At 40.5% G+C, this 22518-nt stretch overlaps 1 protein-coding gene across 4 annotated transcripts in view; it reads left to right on the forward strand.

The window, feature by feature from the left end:
- PTPRZ1 (protein tyrosine phosphatase receptor type Z1) overlaps positions 1–21756 on the forward strand; it is a 177055-nt gene extending 155299 nt beyond the window's left edge. For all 4 annotated transcript variants that reach the window (XM_044246457.1, XM_044246458.1, XM_044246459.1 and 1 more), the window contains 12 exons: positions 1207–1341; positions 2135–2269; positions 3828–3991; positions 5850–5985; positions 7439–7585; positions 13346–13439; positions 13756–13829; positions 15504–15632; positions 16388–16534; positions 17824–17966; positions 18926–19061; positions 20806–21756. In XM_044246457.1, the coding sequence (XP_044102392.1) occupies positions 1207–1341; positions 2135–2269; positions 3828–3991; positions 5850–5985; positions 7439–7585; positions 13346–13439; positions 13756–13829; positions 15504–15632; positions 16388–16534; positions 17824–17966; positions 18926–19061; positions 20806–20946 (1581 nt within the window). In that variant the 3' untranslated portion in view covers positions 20947–21756. The remainder of the gene's footprint in view (positions 1–1206; positions 1342–2134; positions 2270–3827; positions 3992–5849; positions 5986–7438; positions 7586–13345; positions 13440–13755; positions 13830–15503; positions 15633–16387; positions 16535–17823; positions 17967–18925; positions 19062–20805) is intronic.
- Positions 21757–22518: the final 762 nt, after the last annotated feature.

Genomic DNA, 22518 nt, shown 5'->3' on the forward strand with positions numbered 1-22518 from the left:
TTAATGCATGGGTTGTATGATAGATAATAGAAGATGCAAATCAGCAATAGGACATTCCATGGGTAACAGATTTCAGATTGAACCTTTCCCTGCTTCCTCCCATGGGTGAGAGGTCATTTCAGGTTGGAAATGAATGTTCAAGGTAGAATGTTTATATACATTTGGATAGGTTTAAAACTCTTTAAATGTGAGGGACAGGACGTCCGCTTATTTAGAATGTCCCACAGTTCCCAGCCAAATATTGTCTCGATAGCACATGATCAGCAAATCCTGATGGAGAGATTCCCAAGGCAGTCCTGGCTAAAAGGCAAACATGTGATTACTAAGCCAGTTATCGACCTTATCATCTCTGGCACTTCTCAGGATACCCAGTTACGTGGGACTTATTAGAGCTCTCTGGGGACCACAGACCACTGACTAAGTTGACTGGTTTTTCACTGTGATCAATTGCATGTCAGAGGAGCTCAGTTATTTTCCTGACCCTGACCTCGCAGTCTAGCTGCCTTTGGGTTCAGTCTGTGTGGAACAGTTAATTCGAAGTGAGCACCACATAAAAACATACAGCGGATTTGGTAAAGGCAGCCCCCCTTGTTTCCGGAGGGTGAAGTGTGTGCATCACATCCAACACGGGCTTTGGGGTTAGAACTGGTTTTGCATCCCACCCTGTCCCTGGGTGGCCAGGAAAGCTCAGAAAGTCGCTTAACTCCCCTGAGCTTCTCCCCATCTCCAGATCAAGGGTGATGCTTCCATTTTGCAAGGATTTGGGTAAATGTCCATAAAGCGTCTTGGGTGCCAGTGGGAGCTCGGTGGAGGGTAGCTGGCTGTGATCAACCTGACTCATAACCAGCAGGGAGATGGGCTTTTCCAACTCTGTAGACTGCTGAGCCGCAGATGCCTTTCAAAGCATCACAATTAAAGACCAGCGTAGTAGATAGACTTAGATTAAATGTACTTAGACTAAAGGTGTAGAGAAAAGTGTCTGTATCAAAGCAAAGACAACTTTTTTTTTTTTTCCCACAAAGATCGTAGTTAAAGAGTTCCTGTCTTTGCTAGTACTACCAAGTTTCTCCACCATTGCAGGATTCTTTTTTATGGTTTCTCTTTATAGAAGAAAATGCACTGTCCTTAAAAACGTATATATTGAACAGCAAAAATGGTAGAGAATCAGTAATTTAGTAAAAAAGTGATTGTCATTTGTTTCTTTAGGGTTACAACAGACCAAAAGCTTACATTGCTGCCCAAGGGCCACTGAAATCCACAGCCGAAGATTTCTGGAGAATGATATGGGAGCACAACGTGGAAGTTATCGTCATGATAACCAACCTCGTGGAGAAAGGAAGGGTATGTAGGTAATCTATTATCTCATCCCCCAAATAGTACTCAGAAGTGCTTTAAGTTGCTTTTAATAGAGTCAACATCAGGAAGCAGCAGAAGTTAAGAAGGCTAATCAGGATTCCTTTCTAGTAAGTACGACAGCTGAAAGGAAACTTAACATTGTAGGATGGCAAGTTTCATATAAATTAAGCTATCTGCTATTTATTTTTTTTTAGTATTTATTTATTCTTAGAAAAAGAGGGAGTGAGGGGAGCAGGGTGTAGAGGAGAGGGGGAGAGAGAGAGAGAATCCTTAAGCATACTCCCCACTGACCATGGAGCCAGATGCAGGACCTGATCCTAGGACCATGTGATCAGGACCTGAGTGGAAATCCAGAGTCCAACAGTTAACTGATTGAGCCACCCAGGTGCCCCCTAGCTGTCTGCTACTTAAATGCATTCTTCATACAGTGAGAAAATGGGGCTGGTTGCAAAGCAGTGCAGAGTGAAATAGATTTTAATTCCCTGCAGCTGGATTCTAGTTCTGCTTCATAGTGACTCAGTACATCCGGCCTCCCTTTCCTCATCTGAAAGGGGAAATTTGGACCAGATCCTTTCAAGTCTTTCAGCTCTGTAATTCTATCTCCGGTGTCCCTAAAAATCCCTAAAACTCTCTCTTTTCACATAGAGAGAAAAGAACCTGTTTGGAAGAGTGAGGGCGTCCATTCCCGTCCCGCTGTTAGACTTCTGCTGATTTAGGGACAACTCTCACATCGAGCATCTGAAATAGGGAAATAGCATCTTTACTTTCTCTTTTGCAGAGAAAATGTGACCAGTACTGGCCTGCTGATGGTAGCGAAGAGTATGGGAACTTTCTGGTCACCCAGAAGAGTGTTCAAATGCTTGCCTATTATACTGTGAGGAGTTTTACTTTAAGAAACACAAAGATAAAAAAGGTGAGTCCACAAATGAAGGACATCGCCAGTTGAGTAATACATCTGGTGTTTTTTTAAGTGAGCCGGTGGTACAAGCAAACAGGCAGAAAAGGTAGAGAGTCAAAGGCATTAAGAGTTCTTATCACAGCCACATCTCATCCTCCGAGGCGTCTGCGAGGTCCTAAGGGCCCACCATGGCTTTGGAGCCACACTGGTCGTGGTGCCGGTGGTTGCCGTCAGTGTGAGGCAAAAATGAAGGTTCCTGCTCCTCGTGAGAACTGCACCTCCAACCAAATATACCACAGATAGAAACAAGGAAGGAAAGAAAAACAATGACATAAATCAGACATAAAGCAGAGAAACGTGTTGTTGTCTGTGTGTGTGTGTGTGTGTGTGTGTGTGGTATGTGATGGACATTGAGAGAGAGTTGTTTTTTTTTTAATTTTATTTATTTATTTGACACAGAGAGAGAGATCACAAGTAGGCAGAGAAAGGAGGAAGCAGGCTCCCCGCTGAGCAGAGAGCCCGATGCGGGGCTCGATCCCAGGACCCTGAGATCATGATCTGAGCCGAAGGCAGAGACTTAACCCATTGAGCCACCCAGGCGCCCCGAGAGAGATTTTTTTTAAGGTTTTATTTATTTTATTTTAGAGAGAGAGTGTGTGTGTGTGAGTGGAAGGAGGAAAAGAGGAAGAAAATCCCCAGCAGACTGTGTGCTGAGCTTGGAGCCCAACACTGGGCTAAATGACCCGGAGATCATGACCAAGAGTCAGACACTCAATTGAGCCTCCCAGCACCCTGAGAGAGAGAGAGAGAGATTTTTAAAGGAATTGACTTCACACCAGAAATTCAGACAACATTTTTATGTTTTAATCACAAAGAAAATTCCTTCTTCAGGAAACCTCAGTCTTTATTCTAAAGGCCTTCAGTCAGTTGGAGAAAGCCTACCCACATCACTGAGTGTGACCTGCTGTACTCGAAACCTATTAATTTAATGTTGATCACACCTAAAAAGTACCTTGACAAAGAGGAGCCCGTGGCTGGCTCAGTCAGTAGAACCTGCGAGTCTTGATTTCAGGGCTGTGAACACCCACATGGGGTGTAGAGATGACTTTAAAAATAAAATCTTTAGGGGCACCTGGGTGGCTCAGTGGGTTAAGCCGCTGCCTTCGGCTCAGGTCATGATCTCAGGGTCCTGGGATCGAGCCCCACATCCGGCTCTCTGCTCAGCAGGGAGCCTGCTTCCCCCTCTCTCTGTCTGCCTCTCTGCCTGCTTGTGATCTCTGTCTGTCCAATAAATAAATGAAATCTTAAAAATAAATAAAATAAAATCTTAAAAAAAAGAGAAATCCTGATGGGAACCTCTGGCATGACTGGTATTTGGCCAAACTACTAACCACCAGAGGCTAGTCCAATTCACACATGCAAGTAACCATCACGGGCGACCGCGTATTTTTGTACCTCCCTCTGTGCCACCGAACTCCGGCTGCTCTTCAAGGACCGGTGCGTGTGCGTGTGTGTGTTTGCGGGCGCGCACATCCGCGTGGGCACCTGTGACCAGCTCTCTGAACCCTTGCAGGGCTCCCAGAAGGGACGACCCAGCGGGCGTGTGGTTACCCAGTACCACTACACTCAGTGGCCCGACATGGGGGTGCCGGAGGACTCGCTGCCCGTGCTGACCTTTGTGCGAAAGGCGTCCCACGCCAAGCGCCACGCAGTGGGGCCCGTCGTTGTCCACTGCAGGTGAGTCTCAGAGCCACATTTCAAAACCCCCAGAGTGGCTTCCGCTAACAAAGAGGGAATCCGAGGAACAAAAGTTTTACCAAAATCAGGATGATTTCGTGGAGTGAGGGGTGAGAGTGCATGCCCATTTTCAAAAGCTTTGACCGCTAGGACGTGAATATGCCAGACTCGGAATTTGATTGCTGAATATTTCAAAGCACCAGATACTTTTTTATGATGTTTATTATTCTGTTGAACTGTTGAATTGGATTTTAACATATTAAATGTGTGAGGCAGGAGGAGCAATGTTTTGTCATTAAAGAAATGTTTATTACGACATAATGTCATAGGATAAAAATGCTTGGGACATAACCCCTGGGACATAACTCCCCAGGAGTTAGTGGCCTCTTGTAGAGTTGTTATGTCAGGTTTATATGAGAGAAACCAAAAAGCACAGAGGGTGAAGAATTTGGCGAAATACTTTTAAGTTGTTTTTAAACAGTTTGGGATCAAAATTCTTTTCTCATTTTTGAGTTCTCTCCAATATATTAAGGTGTTATCAACTCATCTGTACTCAATTACTTTATTTCCAAGGCTAATTTGATGAAGAGATATAAGGATATTTCAGACACAGAGAAAAAAATGTGTCAGAGGTTTTAATCAAATATTTTTCAGTTAAAATAAAAATAACAGGGCGCCTTGGTGCCTCAGTCATTAAGCGTCTGCCTTCAGCTCAGGTCATGATCCCGGGGTTCTGGGATCAAGCCCCGCATCAGGCTCCCTGCTCAGTGGGAAGCCTGCTTCTCCCTCCCCCTCTCCCCTTGCTTTCTCTCTCACTGTTTCTCTCTCTGTCAAATAAATAAATAAAATTTTTAAAAGAAAATAACAGTTAACATTTCCTGATTGTGTGCCAAGCTTTCTGACCACACAAATCAAGCTGATTTCTATGTACACTATTTTTATCAAAGCGACGCGTGTGTTTTTACAGAAGTAAGTGTTTTCCTTTGATAAACAGCTTATCTGACACATTCTAATTATCTATCTCAGGAGTTATCCTCAAAGTTTGAGAGACCTATCTTGAGTTTTTTCATCTGTTAGCCTCATGATAAGCTGAGAGAAGGAGGAAAATGCAAGAAGAAGAGCTCTGAAGGTCAGGGATTGTTTCTTAGCAAATGGAGGAGGACCAGGGTATTGTGAGGAGCAGGTGCTAATTTTCCACTCTAGCACTTCCTACTTGTCAGAGATTTGAAAAGACTCCCTGTCTCTGAATTCCGTCCCTCCGGTAGAGGCTTTGAAGAAGTCCATAGATAATGGCCCTTTAGAAATGACTGAAGTTATGCTTTATTCCTCACGATCTCCCTGAAACGATATTTTCAGCTGAAAGCCTTATCAAATTCTTTTTCCAATTAATGTGAAAACCTTTACACAAACATGTCTGCCCGGCAACACAGACCCAGGACCTCTTCTTTTCAGAGCTGGGTGAAGCCGATGCTTTCATTTTCCTCAGATGAAGTGTCTAGTTGCTGGGCTCTGATACGGAATGTTTTCATTCTCTATCCTATATGGTGATTAATAAATGCAATTACTGAAAATCTTAGACTCTCGAATGAGTGAATGAATGAATTAAAAATCTCCCACAGAAATAGGCTGTTTTACAGTTTGACCCATAGCCGCACATTAGAAAGCAAACAATTTGTTACTTGAGGCATTGTGCTTAACAATGAGACCGTTTGGTTTGGGATTGCTAAATTATGTATTATGTGGCTCAGTCGCTTGGGGAAGAAAATCATTTTAATTTCCAAGATAGCCAGGAGTGACCTGTCTTCAAATGTACCTAATGCTTGATGTTGAAGCGGTTCTTGCTTTGCGTTCTCTCCAGCGCCGGGGTAGGAAGAACGGGCACGTACATCGTGCTAGACAGTATGTTGCAGCAGATTCAGCAGGAAGGAACCGTCAACGTGTTCGGCTTCCTAAAGCACATTCGTTCACAAAGAAACTATTTGGTGCAGACCGAGGTATGAGAAAAAGGATACTTGTTCTTGTTGTTGTTGTTCTCCCCCCTCCCCCAACGAGAAGGGCACTATTTATCTAAGGGCTGGAGGTGTCACAAAATGCTAAGCCTGGATGGGCCAGACTTTGTTTTACTGGGTTGAGTCCTCTCATAGGGCTTCTGTATTAAAGTACTGCCAGGTGCGGGGGGGCTGACTACATCAGAAACATCCTGCCTTACAGTTCTAGGGGATAAAAGTCCAAAAGCAAGGTGCTGGCAGAGCCATGCTGTGTCTGGAACCTCTAGAGGATGATTCTCCCCGGTCTGAGTTTCTGGTAGCCCTGCCTGTTCTGGGCGGTAGCAGCCTGCCTTCTTTCCGTCTCTGCCTCCGTCTTCCCAGGGCTGTCTTCTCTGTCTGTGTGTCCAAATTCCTTTTTCTTAGAAAAGCGACAGTCACTACCTCATCTTGACTAGTTGCATCTGCGGCAAACTTGTTTACAAACACGGTCACATTCTGAGGTCCTTGGGGGGGGTGGTTAGGGCTTCAACATGCCTTTTGGAGGGGACACAATTCAACCCATGATGCTAGGTAATTGCAGTATATGTCCTAGATGGACCAGCTACATTTTGTCTATTTAGTGACCAAATGGGGAATAACTCTGAAATGACACTGATGACAGAGAAGATTAAAAAAAAAAAAAAAAAAAGAGTCAGTGGATCAGGTAATGCCCCTCCCTGCTAGCAAAACCTCTGATTTTTCCTGAATATAGTAAGTGCATTCACTTTCATATTTTAGAAGCATGATTAATGCTCAAATGATATCCCTTTTTAAGCCCATATAGTGTATATGATGCAGGACAAAAGTCTGTATATCTGTATTTTTTCCTCCTGTTTCTGAATAAAAATGAATTTAAGTTGGAAAGTATGTATGGCAGCTTGAGAGCCATCAGAGACAAATGGCCATGTGGGTGATAATCAAACCAAACAAACTTCATTCCATGGAAGACATGACACTGTAGTCAGATTAGACCGGAGAAGAGTCCGATACAGGAAATAAGCGACAACTATTAAAAACTGTATGTAAAAGTGCAGTACGTTATAGAGGACTGGCTAAAAGGAGACTTGGAATGGACAGAAGACGAAGACCCATGAGAAACAGAATCAGGAAAGTCCTCATGCAAAACATGGAAGCAGGTGGCGGGTCCGAAGGCTGGGCAGAGAGCATTGTTTTCTCTCTTTCCCACCAACGCCAACACACACGAAGGAAAGAAATGAGGGGCGAGAAGAGTTGTGTTGTCTCCTGACTGCTTCCTCTCCTACATCTGATTACCTGCCAGGTCTAGTAAGCAATCTTCTGTGGGTCCATCCCTGCCATTATGTAAGACTCTTTGTCCGTCAGTGAAAAATATCAAGTTTTGTACTTCAGTATGTTTAAAGAAAACCGGAAATAATGTTCCCCTTTGTCATTGTTTTGCCAGGAACAGTATGTCTTCATTCACGATGCTCTGGTTGAGGCCATACTTAGCAAAGAGACTGAAGTGCCAGACAGCCACATTCATGCCTATGTCAACACGCTCCTCATTCCTGGACCAACAGGCAAAACGAAGCTGGAGAAACAATTCAAGGTGAGAAGCCTCTTGGATGCTACCATTCAATTAAGTGTTCCTGCATCTTCTTATTTGAGTTGACAAGGCCATGTGGGTAGGTTCAGAGCACAGTTGGTGCAGTGCCTTTGTGGTGTTCTTTACAGTGGGCAACAAAGCCACGTGGTCAATTTCAAGGAGAATCTTAATTTTGACTAGCAAGAAGAAAAGTTCTCAAGAACTCTAGATTAATGTTTGCAACGGCAAACTTGGTCCAAGAAAGGAGGACACAGAGCATAACAGAAGGGACAGGCAGACCTCATAATACAGACTGCAGAAGTGCTCTTTTCCCTTTGAAAAACCCAGACCACTTCACGACGAGTGATCCGGCTCAGGCTGTTCATGCCACTCGTGGGGAAAAATCTGTCTCACTTGAAGGTCCTAGACTAGAGAAGAGGGCCACCCCAGAACAATAGCTCTTCAACCCCAATTTCTCCCACCTACCTTGTCACAAGGTAGTGAGCTAGAGAAGGGAGTATGTTTTGTTCGATGCCATACCTTCTACAATCCTAGTTCTCTGGCTTCCAGAAATCTGTCAGCAAAGAATTCAGAAAGTAGATCTTACGGGACCCTGAGCTGTGCTAGGGGGATTTGCCTAGTTGTGGTTTTCCCACAGAATGGATATCCTAACCTCTTCCTTCCCAGGATTCCCAGAGAAACAGGGCCAGTTTCTGAAGAAGGAATATCTAGAAAAAAAAATCGAAGGACCCTGGAAAAACCCAGGAGAGTGAACAAAGCTTGAGATCTCAGGGTGGTTGTTTTCATCTTCTCCCCACGCTACAACATAAAAGATATTAGTCACTACGAATTCCTTTTGATTTTGTGTCTATCAGTCAGCACCTCTTGTGCCTTTGGAGGAGTAAAGAAAGATAAGAAAGATGAGAGGTGAATGCTGTGCTTTGAACCTCCTGACAGGAAGATATAAATGTTTTTATTCAGCAAAGCTTATCTGAGTGACAACAGAACACTGAAGAAAGAGAAAGTATGAAGTTTGGCTTCCAGAAATAGATAATAAAGGAGTATAAAACATAAACATTATGTTGTTAGGATAGCTTTCTTCTAAATTAAAATATATGTAAATATTTTTTTCATTTTCAACAGAATTCTCCTTTTAGCATGACTTACCCCTACGCAACTGCGTAAAAGAATTGATATGGCTTATGTTAGATAACCCAGGATCAAAATGGAAATATCAACTCTGAGGCCAGAAGCTTAATTAAGAGAGGGACATTTGACTCTTTCCTCTTCACGCCTAACTGCAGAGATACAGAGTGTGTGTGTGTGTATGTGTGCACGCGCGTGCGAGCATAAGATATTGGTCATTCAGGTTTCTCCACAGATACAGTTCCTTGAAGTAAGTTACATGTCTGTTTATTTCTGGGTATTTATTTGCAGAAAACAAAAACACTAACTCAAAAAGATACCTTCACTCTTATGGTCACTGCAGCATTATTTACGGTCGCTAAGATATGGGAATAACCTAAGTGCCCACTGATGGATGAATAGATAAAGAAAATGTAGTGTATTACTCAGACATAAAATATAATGAAATCTTGCCATTTGTCACAAGATGGATAGACCCCGAGGGCATTATGGCAAGTGAGGTAAGTCAGAAATAACTCAGGGAAATAAGTCAGAGAAAGACAAACACCATATGATACCACTAATATGTGGAATAAAAAAAAAAAGTTCATAGATGCAGAGAACAGACTGATGGTTGCTGGAGGCAGAGGGTAGGGGATGGGCCAGTTGGGTGAAGAGGGTCAAATGTACAAACTTCCAGTTATGAAGCAAATAAGGCACAGGGATATAAGGTACAGCATAGTGACTATAGATAATAATACTGTATTGCATATTTGAAAGTTGTTAAGTGTGTAGATCTTAAAAGATTTTGTAGCTATGCATGGTAAAGGATATTATTAGACTTATTGTGATTATTTTTCAATGTATACAGATACCAAATCATTATGGTAGACAACTGAAATTAATGTAATATCATATGCCCGTTATACTTCATTTTATTTTTTAATTTTTAAAATTTTCTTAAATTTAATTTCAGTTAATTAACATGTAGTATATGATTAGTCTCATATGTAGAGTTCAGTGATTGATTAGTTGTATATAGCATAATGAGTTGACTTTAAAAAAATAAAACAGAGATTACTTTTTAAAAAAAAATTAATGGAAAGAGATCCCTGGCCGTGAGTACATGGGGGAGGAGAGATTACTAGAGGGAAAGAAGATCCTGAGAAGAGGCAAAGGGGCAGGATTCAAGATGAGGGATTGGGGAAAAATGCAGGGACACCTAAATGGGTGTGGATAGCAGGAAGTGTACGGGCTCCAAAGCTGGAGACTGAGGTAATTATTAATTCTGATGTAATATTAATTCTGTGGCTTCTATTCCCTGTGTGACACAGAAGAGGTGGGGGGGTATGTGTGTGCATGGGCATGGGGTGTACCTGGGTGTTTGTACACATATTCTAAAATGAAGATGTTAAATAGCTACTGGAGGCGGAAGAGTTAATGTCAAGCAATCTATACAGAGCTAACCCTATTCTCGGCACCTAATCTGGTCAAATTAGAACTTGATCATGAAAACCTGTCCAGAAAAGAATTCAGATATTTGGACAATGAAAATGTTCTTTTAAATAATCGACCTATTAAAGAGCCAATTATAAAATCTTTAGAATTTAAGGTCAACAGAAGCGTTACATAGCACAACTTGTACAATACAACTGAAGTTGTATCTAGAAAGAAATTATAGCCTTAAACAATTCATTTGAGAATAAATAAAATAAAAGCAAACGAAATAGGCACATCATGTAAAAATGAGAAGAGAAACATGGTACACCCAAAGAGAGAGACAGAAAAATTTTAAGAAAATTAAAGCTTTATTAAATTAAATTAATATAGATTAAATTAAATTAAATAGAAAGTTAAAGTAATTAAATAGAAACAGAGATGAAACAAAACCAGATGTAAGTTCTGTCAAGACTGTAAAACAAAGAAACCTGTGGCCAGATTCATGAGAAAACGGAGAGAGTACACAGAAATAAATATTAAGATAAAAAACAGAGATGTAATTATAAATATTTTAGAAGTGTTTTTTTCTAACTTAAAAAGCATAGTATGAACATATTTGTGACAATACATTTGAAAACCTACATGAAAGAAATTTTTTTAAGAAAAAGTGAGTAAGATATACTTACAAAGAAATGAGAACTCCAACTAGACCAATAACCATTAAATAAATTGTATCATTTGCCAAAAATCTCACCTCCAAAATAAAATCTGAACTGAAATAATTACCAAACTTTTAAGGGACAGAAAATTCCAAACTCTAGGCTAAAATATCTATGTAGAAAACAAACCCATCTATTTTACTGGAATAACTTTGGTACCAAAACTGTACAAAGATAGTATAAATAAGGAAATGTACTGGCTAGTTTCATTTATGAACTTAAATACAATTATATTTAAAAATATTGGGGTGTTTGGGTGGTTCAGTGGGTTAGGCATTTGCCTTTGGCTCAGGTCATGATCCCGGGGTCCTGGGATCTGGTTCCCTCCTCAGTGCGGAGCCTGCTTCTCCCCTGTCCCTCCCCCTCCCCTGCCCATGCTCTCTCTCCCTCATGCTCTTTCTCTCACACTCTCTCTCTTGATAAATAAATAAAATCTTTTTAAAAAATCAGCAACTCAAATCCAGCAGTGTGTTTTTCTTTTTGAATATTATGACCAATTAGGGTTCACAGAGTTTGTTTCAAGAATGAAGTGAAGATTTAACATTAGAAAATATGAACAAATTTAGTTACAAGAATTGTATAGCCCTCTCAAAAGATGTAGAATAAACAGTAAATAAATTTAAGTGCTATTCATAACAAAAACCCTTAGTAGGTTAGAAATAGAAGGAAGCTTTCTTCATCTTACAGTGGCTAAAATATACGTGTCACACACAAAATTTAAAGTTGGAAATTTTCATAGGTTAAAAAAAAACAAGAAATGCCAGCTGCTGACATTATTAGTCAACATTCTACTGGAAATCAGGTTAAACAAAAACAATGTACAGAAGTAGAAAAGAATTTGCAGATGATACACTTGTCTATATAGAACATCAAGAGAAACAAAAGTGAAGGTATTTCTTATTAGAACTCAATTCATTACAGGTCAACACGTATATATGAAAAACAATAGCATTGTAACTCATTAGCTATCAGTTGTTAGATAAAATGTTAGAGCAAAAAGAGCCAATTCAACAACCACAGCAAAGAGAAACAAAAATTCTGTGGTCTCAAAAATAAATTTAACAAAAAATGCAGTGAATATGTAGATGAAAAAACTATAAAACTGAAATGAAGAGCGTAGAATTAGACCCAACAAATGTAGATACAATTTTCCTGAATGGAAATATTATGAAGATGTTGGTTCTCCTAAATTAAGTATAAAAATCAGTACCGTACCAGTCACATTCCCTCGAGATTATTCATGGGAAATCAAGAAGTGATCTTAAAATTAACATTTAGAAAAGTAAAGAGCAAATACATCCAAAGCAATACTAAAAATAAAAAATAAAATAGAAATGTGTTATGCAGGTATGATATGATATGATCCACTAACATTGAAAAACAGACAAATCAGCCAGAGGAACCATGCATATGTGGAAAGGGTTATTGGGTAGATAGGACACCATAAATCAATGAGGGAAAGATAGACTAACCAGTAAGGGAAATTGGGACTGTTTCCATGTGGAAATAAGTAAAATTAAGTTCTTACCACACCTCAAACACTAAAATTATTCAAGATGGATTAGTACCTAAAGGTAATAGCAATGTTTTATAACTATTTTAAGAACACGATCAATATGTATTTTTAAGACATCAGGGTAGAAAAAGACTGCTTAAATAAAAACATAATTTGCAAAATCTTAAAAAATTATTTGGCTCTGAGTGTCTCTGTGATTAAAGAGAACAAAGACCTTAACAACTTTTTAAACAGATTATAGACTTACATTCAAGACATCAAAGCCCTCTACAAATTAATAAACGATAGTAAAGTAGAAATACAAAAAGGCAATCATCAAAGAAGAAACCTAAATGGCTAATGAATGCTACAATTCACAATTTCACAGTAATGAAGGAAATGCAAATCAAAACCATGGTCTACCACTTATCGTCTATCAGACTGTCAAAAATTAAATGCTGATGACTCCTAATGCCATGTGTGGGTGTTAAGAAGCATACAAGAGATGCTCATTGCTACAAAGTTTAGAAAAGCAAAATATTGGAAATAATCCTGACATTTGCTAGTTGGGGGAATAAACATCAAATAGATTATTTGTGACATGGAGTACGAAAAGAACGAATGAAATCCAACTATATATACACATATATATATACATATATGTATACACACACACACACACACACACACACACACACATCCCATGCAATTTACCCCCAAGTGCAGTGTGAGATGTAAGTGGAAGGCAGAGTGCCCATCTATAGAGGAAGCCATGGGGAAGATCCTGCTAGGGCTGGACATCAAACTAGAGGATGTTCTGTGCTGCTTCTGGCTCCCCTCATGTAGAGAACATCGACGTGCCAGGGAGTAAGTTCAAGGAATTCTTGCAAAACCAGATATATGCATATTCAGTATCTTATCTTGGTTTCTTGGTTGGGTCACATGTGTGTGTGTGTGTTTGGGTGACTTAAATAATCTATATTTTTCCTTGACTTCCTTTCTCAGCTCCTGAGTCAATCAAATATACAACAGAGTGACTATTCTACAGCCCTGAAGCAATGCAACAGGGAAAAGAACAGAACTTCTTCCATCATCCCTGGTGGGTTATACCGAATCGGGGTGGGGGGGAATCTTTTTTATAATAGAAGCCTTTGAGGCAATATGACAGTATTTTTACATCTTGGAGTGAATTGATTCGCTCAGTATTTTTCTAATTTTGCCTGATAATGTATCTGTTAAAAAGGACTCTTAAATCTTGAAGTCCATCTATAAAATGTAAAACACATAGAAAAACTAGCTTACAGATCAAAGACACTCAACTTGAGACATGCAGCTGTGCTTTGCAATGTGAGGGGTGGGGGAAGGGGTATGGAGCCATGAGCATGGTGGTTCATGACGCATGTTGTGTGTTCCAGTGGAAAGATCAAGGGTTGGCATTTCATCTCTAAGTGGGGAAGGCACAGACTACATCAATGCCTCCTATATCATGGTAAGTCAGAGGAATCACTGGAAAGCTACCTACCAGCTTGTGCTACCAGAACCCAAACCAGCATGGGCTTCCTGAAGCAGTGGCTGCAGATATAGGTTAGCACCACTGGTGGGCGGAAGTCAAATCTAATGGCCGCAGACCACCGTCTGTACGGGCAGATAGAACAACAGCATTCCTTGATGTTTTTATGTGTGCTGGGACTGGAGAACCCTCAAGCAATTCAAATCAGTAAGTGCAGGAACCAAACTCCCCATCGAGGACTGATGAGAAGATAGAATGCGTCCACTCAGCCATCTAAGAGGCTCCATTTCATTTATCCCGAACAGACCCAGGACAGGGCAGCTTCAGAAAAGCCTGTCTCCCACCATAACCCAGGTGTGCAGAAGTGTTGACCCAGCGGACTGGGCTCATTTGGAGACCAGGATTTCTAAAGACACAATCCTTTCCTTCAGTGTGTAGATTTTCTATGAGGAGGGGGGGGTGGGTTTAGTGGGCTGTTTTGTGCCCCTCGTTTCCATTTCAAGTCATTCAGTCGTAGAGCTTGGCCTCAGATGAAAAGGTTGTAATTCCCATGCCGAAATCACTGTTTCGTTTATCCAGCAAAGAAAACATATAGCACTATTCAATTAGAGAAAGACAGTTATCTTACGATCTCTCCGATGCGAGGAATTTGGGAGGCACACCAGGGGGTTATGGGGGGTTGGGAGGGAAAAAATGAAACAAGATGGGATCTGGAGGGAGACAAACCATAAGAGACTCTTAATCTCATGAAACAAACTGAGGGTTGCTGGGGCGGTGGGCGGGGAGGGATGGGGTGGCTGGGTTATGGACACTAGGGAGGGTATGTGCTTTGGTGAGTGCTGTGAAGTGTGTAAGCCTGACAATGCATAGACCTGTACCCTGGAGCAAATAATACATTATATGTCAATAAAAAGGTAAAAAATAAAAATAAATTTTAAAAATTAAAAATACAGACTATTTAGGACTATCCATGCAGAAAACAGGGAGATGTGTGGACGTAGCATCTGAATACATGCCACGTCCAATGAGACCATGGGAAGTAGGGACAGGAACTCAGCGACCCAGAGCAGAAGAGGTCAATGAGCCATGATTTTAGAGAGCAGCAACATGGAAATCATGACCAATCCAATAGCCCCAGGTTCCACGTTTCTGCAGCAAAATCTGCAGAGTGCCTCCTGATTCCTCTCCGATGGAGGAAGGCAGGGTGTCTGGACACCAAGGGGGTTCTGTTGTCAGTAGGTGTATGATATGGCATCTTGCCTTGGGACTTGTGGAAAATGAGAGATATAAACCCCCCTCCGGATTTCCATTCTGTCTAGTGTAGGAGACGTGGTCCATGTGCCATCTTGGTAAGTCTGCTCCTAGACGTGGTAGACTTGGGCACAACACGTAACTTCTTAAGCCTCAGTTTCTGACACATAGTACTTCTGTGAGACGTAGGGGACTCAGGAGGAAGAAAACGCTAGTCCTGTGCCTGGTGTATAGAGGCATATAGAGTGCCTTGTAGACATCAGCTATAATGATCACATTGTTATTTACCGACACAATCTAGAAATAAAAAGACTCCCTTGAGTTAAGGTCCATTAGCTTAAACACATATTTGGAACATTTAAAGTCATATGCCAGACTCTATCTTTTTTTTTGGTTTCGTAGGGTTACTATCAGAGCAATGAATTCATCATCACCCAGCATCCTCTTCTCCATACCATCAAGGATTTCTGGAGGATGATATGGGACCATAATGCCCAGCTGGTAGTTATGCTTCCTGATGGTCAAAACATGGTAAGCCCCGCCCCCAGTGACTTTTGGTACTTGCCTTATAGGATGTAGCAAGTCACAACACCCAGAAGGCCAAGCATACCAACAAATTAAGTAATTTTTTTCGTTGTCTACTATTGGGCCTCATTTGGTTATGTCACCTCCCAGGTCTGACGTTGTTGAATGACAGTTTTTAAAAACAGTAAGTTGAAATGAACTTACATTTAAGTATTCTGTGATACTGCTGAAGAAAAAATAGAATTGCAACATGCCATCAGTCCATATGCTTCTGTTTACATTTAAAAAAAAAAAAAAAAAAAAAACCTCGGGATATTTGGAGAGTCCCTCAGTTTAAGGAGATCTATAGAAGTACCGAAAAAAAAAAAAAGCGTATTTTGTTCAGGCTTTGCACATATATTTAACTGGGAGATTTATTTCTTAGCTCTAAAGTTAGACTGACCATTCCAGATGACATGGGAAGCTGCCGAGCTCTTAAAATCACTTGAATCTTCTCTACTCAGTTATCGTTTACAGAAGTAACAACTTACCATTGTTACTGATGGGCCAAGCTCAAAACAAAGCAACAGTTTGGTTTCTTAAGTGTAATATTTTATTCTCCACATCAAACTTGTGTAAACCTCAGTATTTGAAGGGTATGTTTTGAGATCCAAAGAAAAATTTGAGTTGAATTTTCTGTGTCAACTGGTTAATTTCATTTCGCAGTCTGACCTATTAAACATTTGATGAAAATCCTACTTCTTTGTTATTTAATCCTCCAGGCAGAAGACGAGTTTGTTTATTGGCCAAATAAAGATGAGCCTATAAACTGTGAGAGTTTTAAGGTCACTCTTATGGCTGAAGAACACAAATGTCTGTCTAATGAAGAAAAACTTATAATTCAAGATTTTATCCTAGAAGCTACACAGGTATGGACATAATTGACAAATTTTCATCTTAAGCTTTCAAGTTATGTTAAATATATGCTGGTTTAAGGGTCTTCCCTAGAAATAAAAAGGAACCTAATGTCTTACAAAACTGATTACCCAAATAATCAGTTTTACCTTACTTTTCACTTTCATTTTGAAAATCCTATAGAATCATTAAACATTCATCACCACTAAATTGCACCATTCACACACGGGAAATCAATGATTTCTCTTTGACTTCAGAGTAGTTCTGACAGAACTTAAATTGAGAATAAACTCAGTAAAAAAAAATCATAATAATTTCGTTAATCCTAATTCTCATGTTTTAAGGGAAATTTTTATCTTGAATTCTTCTAAGTAAAATGGAAAAAATATTATCTACCAAAGTGAGCTTACCACTTTCTACCAAGAGACTGTGTTATTAGTGAAGAAGCGCTCTGACAATGTGTGGTGTAACGAACTAGGATCGTTTTGCTAATTCTTGGTTATGTGCAAGGCAGCAATCTGAATTCCTTGTCAAGAATTATTTTTAGAATTCTAGTACAGTACATAATTTATTATACAGCTACAGTAAATTGCTAACAGATACTAATAATAGGGAGCAAGGCATGAGAGATGCAGAGTACGTCCCCAGTCGGAGAAAGGTTAAATCATGTCTGAGATTATTTCAGTGTTGCACTTTACTATACTGTAGTTCTGAAAGTGGCAAACCGTATAGAATTTAGGTTCTGTCGCTTATTTCCCATGTAGCATCTGACTGAGTCCACTTTAGGAATCTGGGGGTCGGAGGTCGGAGGGCTCTAAAGCCACGCAGCCTGGGCTAGTCCCTGATGTGCGAACCGGCAGACTGGATGTCCGTCCCCCTTGCCAGCATCTCCCCGCCCTGTCATATAATCCCACTGTCCCCTCCACTGATGCTGGTATTTGTAGGGGTCTATGTTATTTTTAAAACAAATGGGAACACTGAAGATGTCTTTTTTGTATTAAGTAGTGGCACAGACACATCTTTGGTACATGGTTTCAGAGTTCGATTGCCATCATGAACCCACAAATAAGACTTATTTTTAGAATGAAAAAGAGATTACATCTACACATGGGAAATGAGGCATCACAGCAGTTTCTTCCCTCCAAGACGGAGGATGAGCCGTAACCGCTGCTGTTCCCCCGTGCGTGTGATTCGGTTTTATTACTTTCCTGTCATTCCTGATTTCCCCAGTTATTCCACTCGTCATAAACTGTTTCACCAATAAGACTCTAATAAAAATATTAATCTTTCTCTCTTCTTACAGGATGATTATGTACTTGAAGTGAGGCATTTCCAGTGCCCCAAATGGCCAAATCCAGATAGCCCCATTAGTAAAACTTTTGAACTTATAGGTATTATCAAAGAGGAAGCTGCCAACAGGGATGGGCCTGTGATTGTTCATGATGAGTAAGTTCCTCTCTGCAGACTCTTTCACGCCTGAGCACTGTCCAAGTGGTCAGATAGTTGTTTTCTAGGTACTAACATAATGCTCTAGGCCAATTGTGGTGACTCAGCCAGGGGAGATGATCAGCTTTTTATAAACAAGGTTAATATAGAGTCCGTTGTTTTGTTTTGTTTTGTTTTGTTTTTTCACTTCTCTGGGAGCTCCTGTGGAAGGCAGAAGATGGGTACCTGATCACAGGAATGCGCTCTTCCCTTGTATGCTGAGAACCCTTTGTGTGATGAGTCAGTGTTTAGGCACTTGGATTTTCACAGGTGCTAACCAGAGAAATATTTCTAAGTTATTGACGTACCAGATAGGATTAAAATTGATACAGATTTTATTTACCAGGAACAGGAATCTGTCCAATAGATCTTTCCAGGCTCCTGTTATGAACAAATAAAATAAAAGCCTATGCTAGGATTACATGTTATAGATATATTAGATATTAGTTATAACTTGTCAGATCATTGTGATTTATTGCCAGCCCCTTCCAGAGTATAAAAATAAATGTAGGGGTGCCTGGGTGGCTGAGTGGGTTAAAGTCTCTGCCTTCGGCTCAGGTCATGGTCTCAGGCCCCTGGGATCAAGCCCCACATCGGGCTCTCTGCTCAGCGGGGAGCCTGCTTCCTCCTCTCTCTCTGCCTGCCTGTCTGCCTACTTGTGATCTCTATCAAATAAATAAATAAAATATTAAAGAAAATAAATGTATAAGCAAACATTAAACTTCTATAAAGGATCCCGTTACTAATATCATGAACACTTGATAATGTTTCAAATTAAACCTTAGTTCTCTACAAGATAAAGAGACATTTCATTAAAAATTTCTGTGTTCCCACTACGAAGTGGTCAAGGCTTTGTGAGTTCCAAATGTGAATGTTTGATGCATCTGAATGGAGTCTTTGTCCCTTCCCTTTGCTTCAAGGCATGGAGGAGTGACAGCAGGAACTTTCTGTGCTCTGACAACCCTTATGCATCAACTAGAAAAAGAAAATTCCGTGGATGTTTACCAGGTAGCCAAGATGATCAATTTGATGAGGCCAGGAGTCTTTGCTGACATTGTAAGTAAAAGAACAGTGAACCAAACTTTCACTGTTAGAGTGCTGCTTACTTTCTAGAGGCTGCCAAAATCATTTTATCTTGTTTCCAAAAAACTCACATATTGACTCATAAATATTACCAGGTAGTATCTGAGCTGAATTACAAGTTAATCAGTCCACAGTCTATGGAACTGGAGTAATAATAAACATTTAACGTTTATCTTCCAGAAAATGGATGGATAATTTTTTTTTTAATTTGACATGTCTCTTTTTGCAAGACTCACCGTAATTCTGAAAAATACCCTCGGTAGAACCACCGACTAATCCAACTTACTCCCCAAAATAGTTACCTTGGGGCGGGGTTCAAGTTCTGGAAAGCCTCGAAGACTTAAACATTGTAACTCTTTACTTTTTTTCTGAAGCTGAATTCAATTTAGGTAATTCCTGGGTACTTTTTTATAAAAAGTATTTTTTACATGTGGCTAATTCCTGGGTACTTTTTAAAAAAAATTTTTTTTATTTTTACTGAATCTTTTTTTTTTCTTTTTTTAATGTCCTGTTAGCCAACTGGGTACTTTTATAAAAGATAAACTTGTACAATCAAGAAAGACAAGTCTCAACTCTGAAAATAATTTGGAAGTTTTTAATATCATAGAAAGAAGGGCTGGAAAGACCATAGGGAACCTCATGCAAATGCCTCAGCGGGAGACCTGTAGGTGGATACAGTAGTCACAGACACAGCTCCAGCTCCCTGGTCTGTGGACATATAAGGGCCCATCTCTAAGGCTTCACTCAGTCCAGACCAGTTGGCCAGGAAGCACGGTAACCCTTGCACACACTGCACTTCAGAGGAGCACTTATTAAAAGTCATTCAGGCCAGTTGAGTTATATCAAGCTGCTCCTATGTGGAATTGTTTTCCAGAGACTGAACTTCCAGCTGGCTCATGAATGCATTGAGTAATGCACTGATTCACACGTGGGCCCATAGATTTTCCACTATGATTTTCCACTACTGCCTCACATTTTCTGCAACTGCCTTTGTCCCCACCCCCAGCCCCCCACTACCACCCGAATTGGCACCTGTAAGAGAACTCCTTATTCTTCTGTGTCTCTACTCTGGGACCATAGCAGGGTGCACGCTCACGTTTGCTCACAGCAGGGCATAGGACGAGGCTGGTAGAGTGTGAAGAATATTTGGTAAAAAGAGGGTCTGGTGAAAAAAAAAAAAAAAAAAAAAGATTCTGCATGAGCCCCTGAGATGACAGTGCATTCCTTTCTGGGACCTCTCCATAAACAGAGAAACCCAGTGGATTTCATCACAGCTGGAGAAAGGAGATTGAGTAAGTTATGATGAGTAAGGCTTATTATGAGTAAGGCTTACAGGTGAGTAAGGCTTATGAGTAAGGCTTACAGGTGCCTCGTACCAAAGGGTTACAATCAAGCTGATAAATCAGAAACAGTAATCTGTCACATCACCCTCTGGGTCCATGACAGACATGAGTAAGAACGGAGCTCTTACCTTTGCCAAAAGCATCTTGGCCAATTTTCTAGGTCAATGAATATCGGCTACCTGAAAAGCTACTTTAAATTTCATCAGAAAGAGATAGTAATATAGATTATGTACCTCTGCAACCTGCAACAGACCCCTTAACACAATGCCCTTCCCTGAACAGGGCCAAAGCGTGACTGAAAACATTCCTTCTTTTCACAAACGTCTGTCTTCAGTGAGCCGATTGTTTATAACCTCACATTCTCTGTCCTCCAGGAGCAGTATCAGTTTCTCTACAAAGCGGTCCTCAGTCTTGTGGGCACGAGGCAGGAAGAGAATCCATCCACCTCTCTGGACAGTAATGGCGCAGCACTGACCGACGGAAATATAGCTGAGAGCTTAGAGTCTTTGGTTTAGCCCAGAGAGGGGTGAGGAGAACCCTACCTGAGCATTGTTTTCCTCTTTCTAAAACTGCAGTTCTTCTGTTATCTGTTTACTTTCCATCACCTGACAGTAATTTTCATGACATAGGATTCTGCTGCCAAATTTACATCATTAACAATGTGTGCCTTTCTGCAAAACTTCTTGTAATTCACTTCTTGTGTTTAAACTAAAATGGTTGAATTTTACAGTATTTCTAAGAACGGAATTGTGGGGTTTTTTTTTTGTATTGATTTTAACAGAAAATTTCAATTTATAGATATTAGGAATTCCCAACTACAGAAAACATGTTTGTTTTTAGTGTCAAACTTTAGCTGTATTTGTAGCAATCATCAGGTTTGCTAGAAATATAACTTTTAATATAGTAGATTGTAAATAAAACACTCCGTTCCCTCTGATATTCAATGTTTTACAACTGCAGTATTCACCTAAAGTAGAAATAATCTGATACTTACTGTAAATACTGCTCTAGTGTCTCCATGGACCAAATTTATATTTATAATTGTAGATTTTTTATATTTTACTACTGAGTCAGTTTTCTAGTTCTGTGTAATTGTTTAGTATAATGATGTAATTCATTACCTGGTCTTACTCTATAAGTCTCCTGATATCCTTTCATGTTATCTCAGTAATTAACTCTGTCTTAGCATGTGACTTTAACTTTTATGGAAAATAGAAATACATCTGTTTTGAAAGATGTTTTTATGAGAATAACACCTTACCCAACATTGTTTAAAAGGTTTTTATCCAAGACATTGCAAAAATAAATATAAATATTGCTATCGACTTGCATTTGTTTGGTGTGTGTTGTGCTGGGGCATGTGTAGCAGAAAATTGTAGACACTGGTCCCCTTTGGATGCTGAAAGTGAAAAAAGATGGATGGAATGCAGCAGCAGAGAGAGCTGTGTTCCCAATCTGTGCGTGGAGGCACACAGGAAACTCACTGATGCTGCACAATTACTATGATTAACTAATTTGGACCTAACTACTTACCATGTACCAAGAAATGTTGGGAAACTTTTGTCTGGAACCAAGCTGGGACTTAGAATTAGGCAGATTTGCTTGTCAGGAAAAAAAAAAAAAAATGACTTGGAAGCCGGATGAATTGACAAAGACCAGGAACTCTTAAATCCCCAAGTGGAAAGAAGGTAAGATGTCCTATGTTAAGGCAAATTGTCGGGATCCAAAAGCTGTGTGGAGCTCAAGTGCAGGAAGACGGAGTCAGAGTGACAGGCCTCCTGGGAGACGGGAGGCAGCCCCTCGCCTCAGCTGGGACGCACAGCACTGCCTGATGAGGAGGGCCCTCGGCCTCAAGAATGCCCAGAGCAAGAGGTCAGGACAAGTTTCCTTTCAACTCATGGCTCTCAGAGTATGTGCCCAGACCAGCAGGAGCAGCCAACCTGGGAACTTGGGAGAAATGCACATCCTAGAGCTCCATCCCAAACCTAACATATGAGCAACCCTGAGGCTGAAGGTCAGTGATCTAACGCATGCTACAGTTCGAGAACCACTACTCGATAACAACAATTCAGGGAGCCTCCGGTTTC

The sequence above is a fragment of the Neovison vison genome, chromosome 4, assembly GCF_020171115.1.
Source record: "Neovison vison isolate M4711 chromosome 4, ASM_NN_V1, whole genome shotgun sequence".
Taxonomy (NCBI): domain Eukaryota; kingdom Metazoa; phylum Chordata; class Mammalia; order Carnivora; family Mustelidae; genus Neogale; species Neogale vison.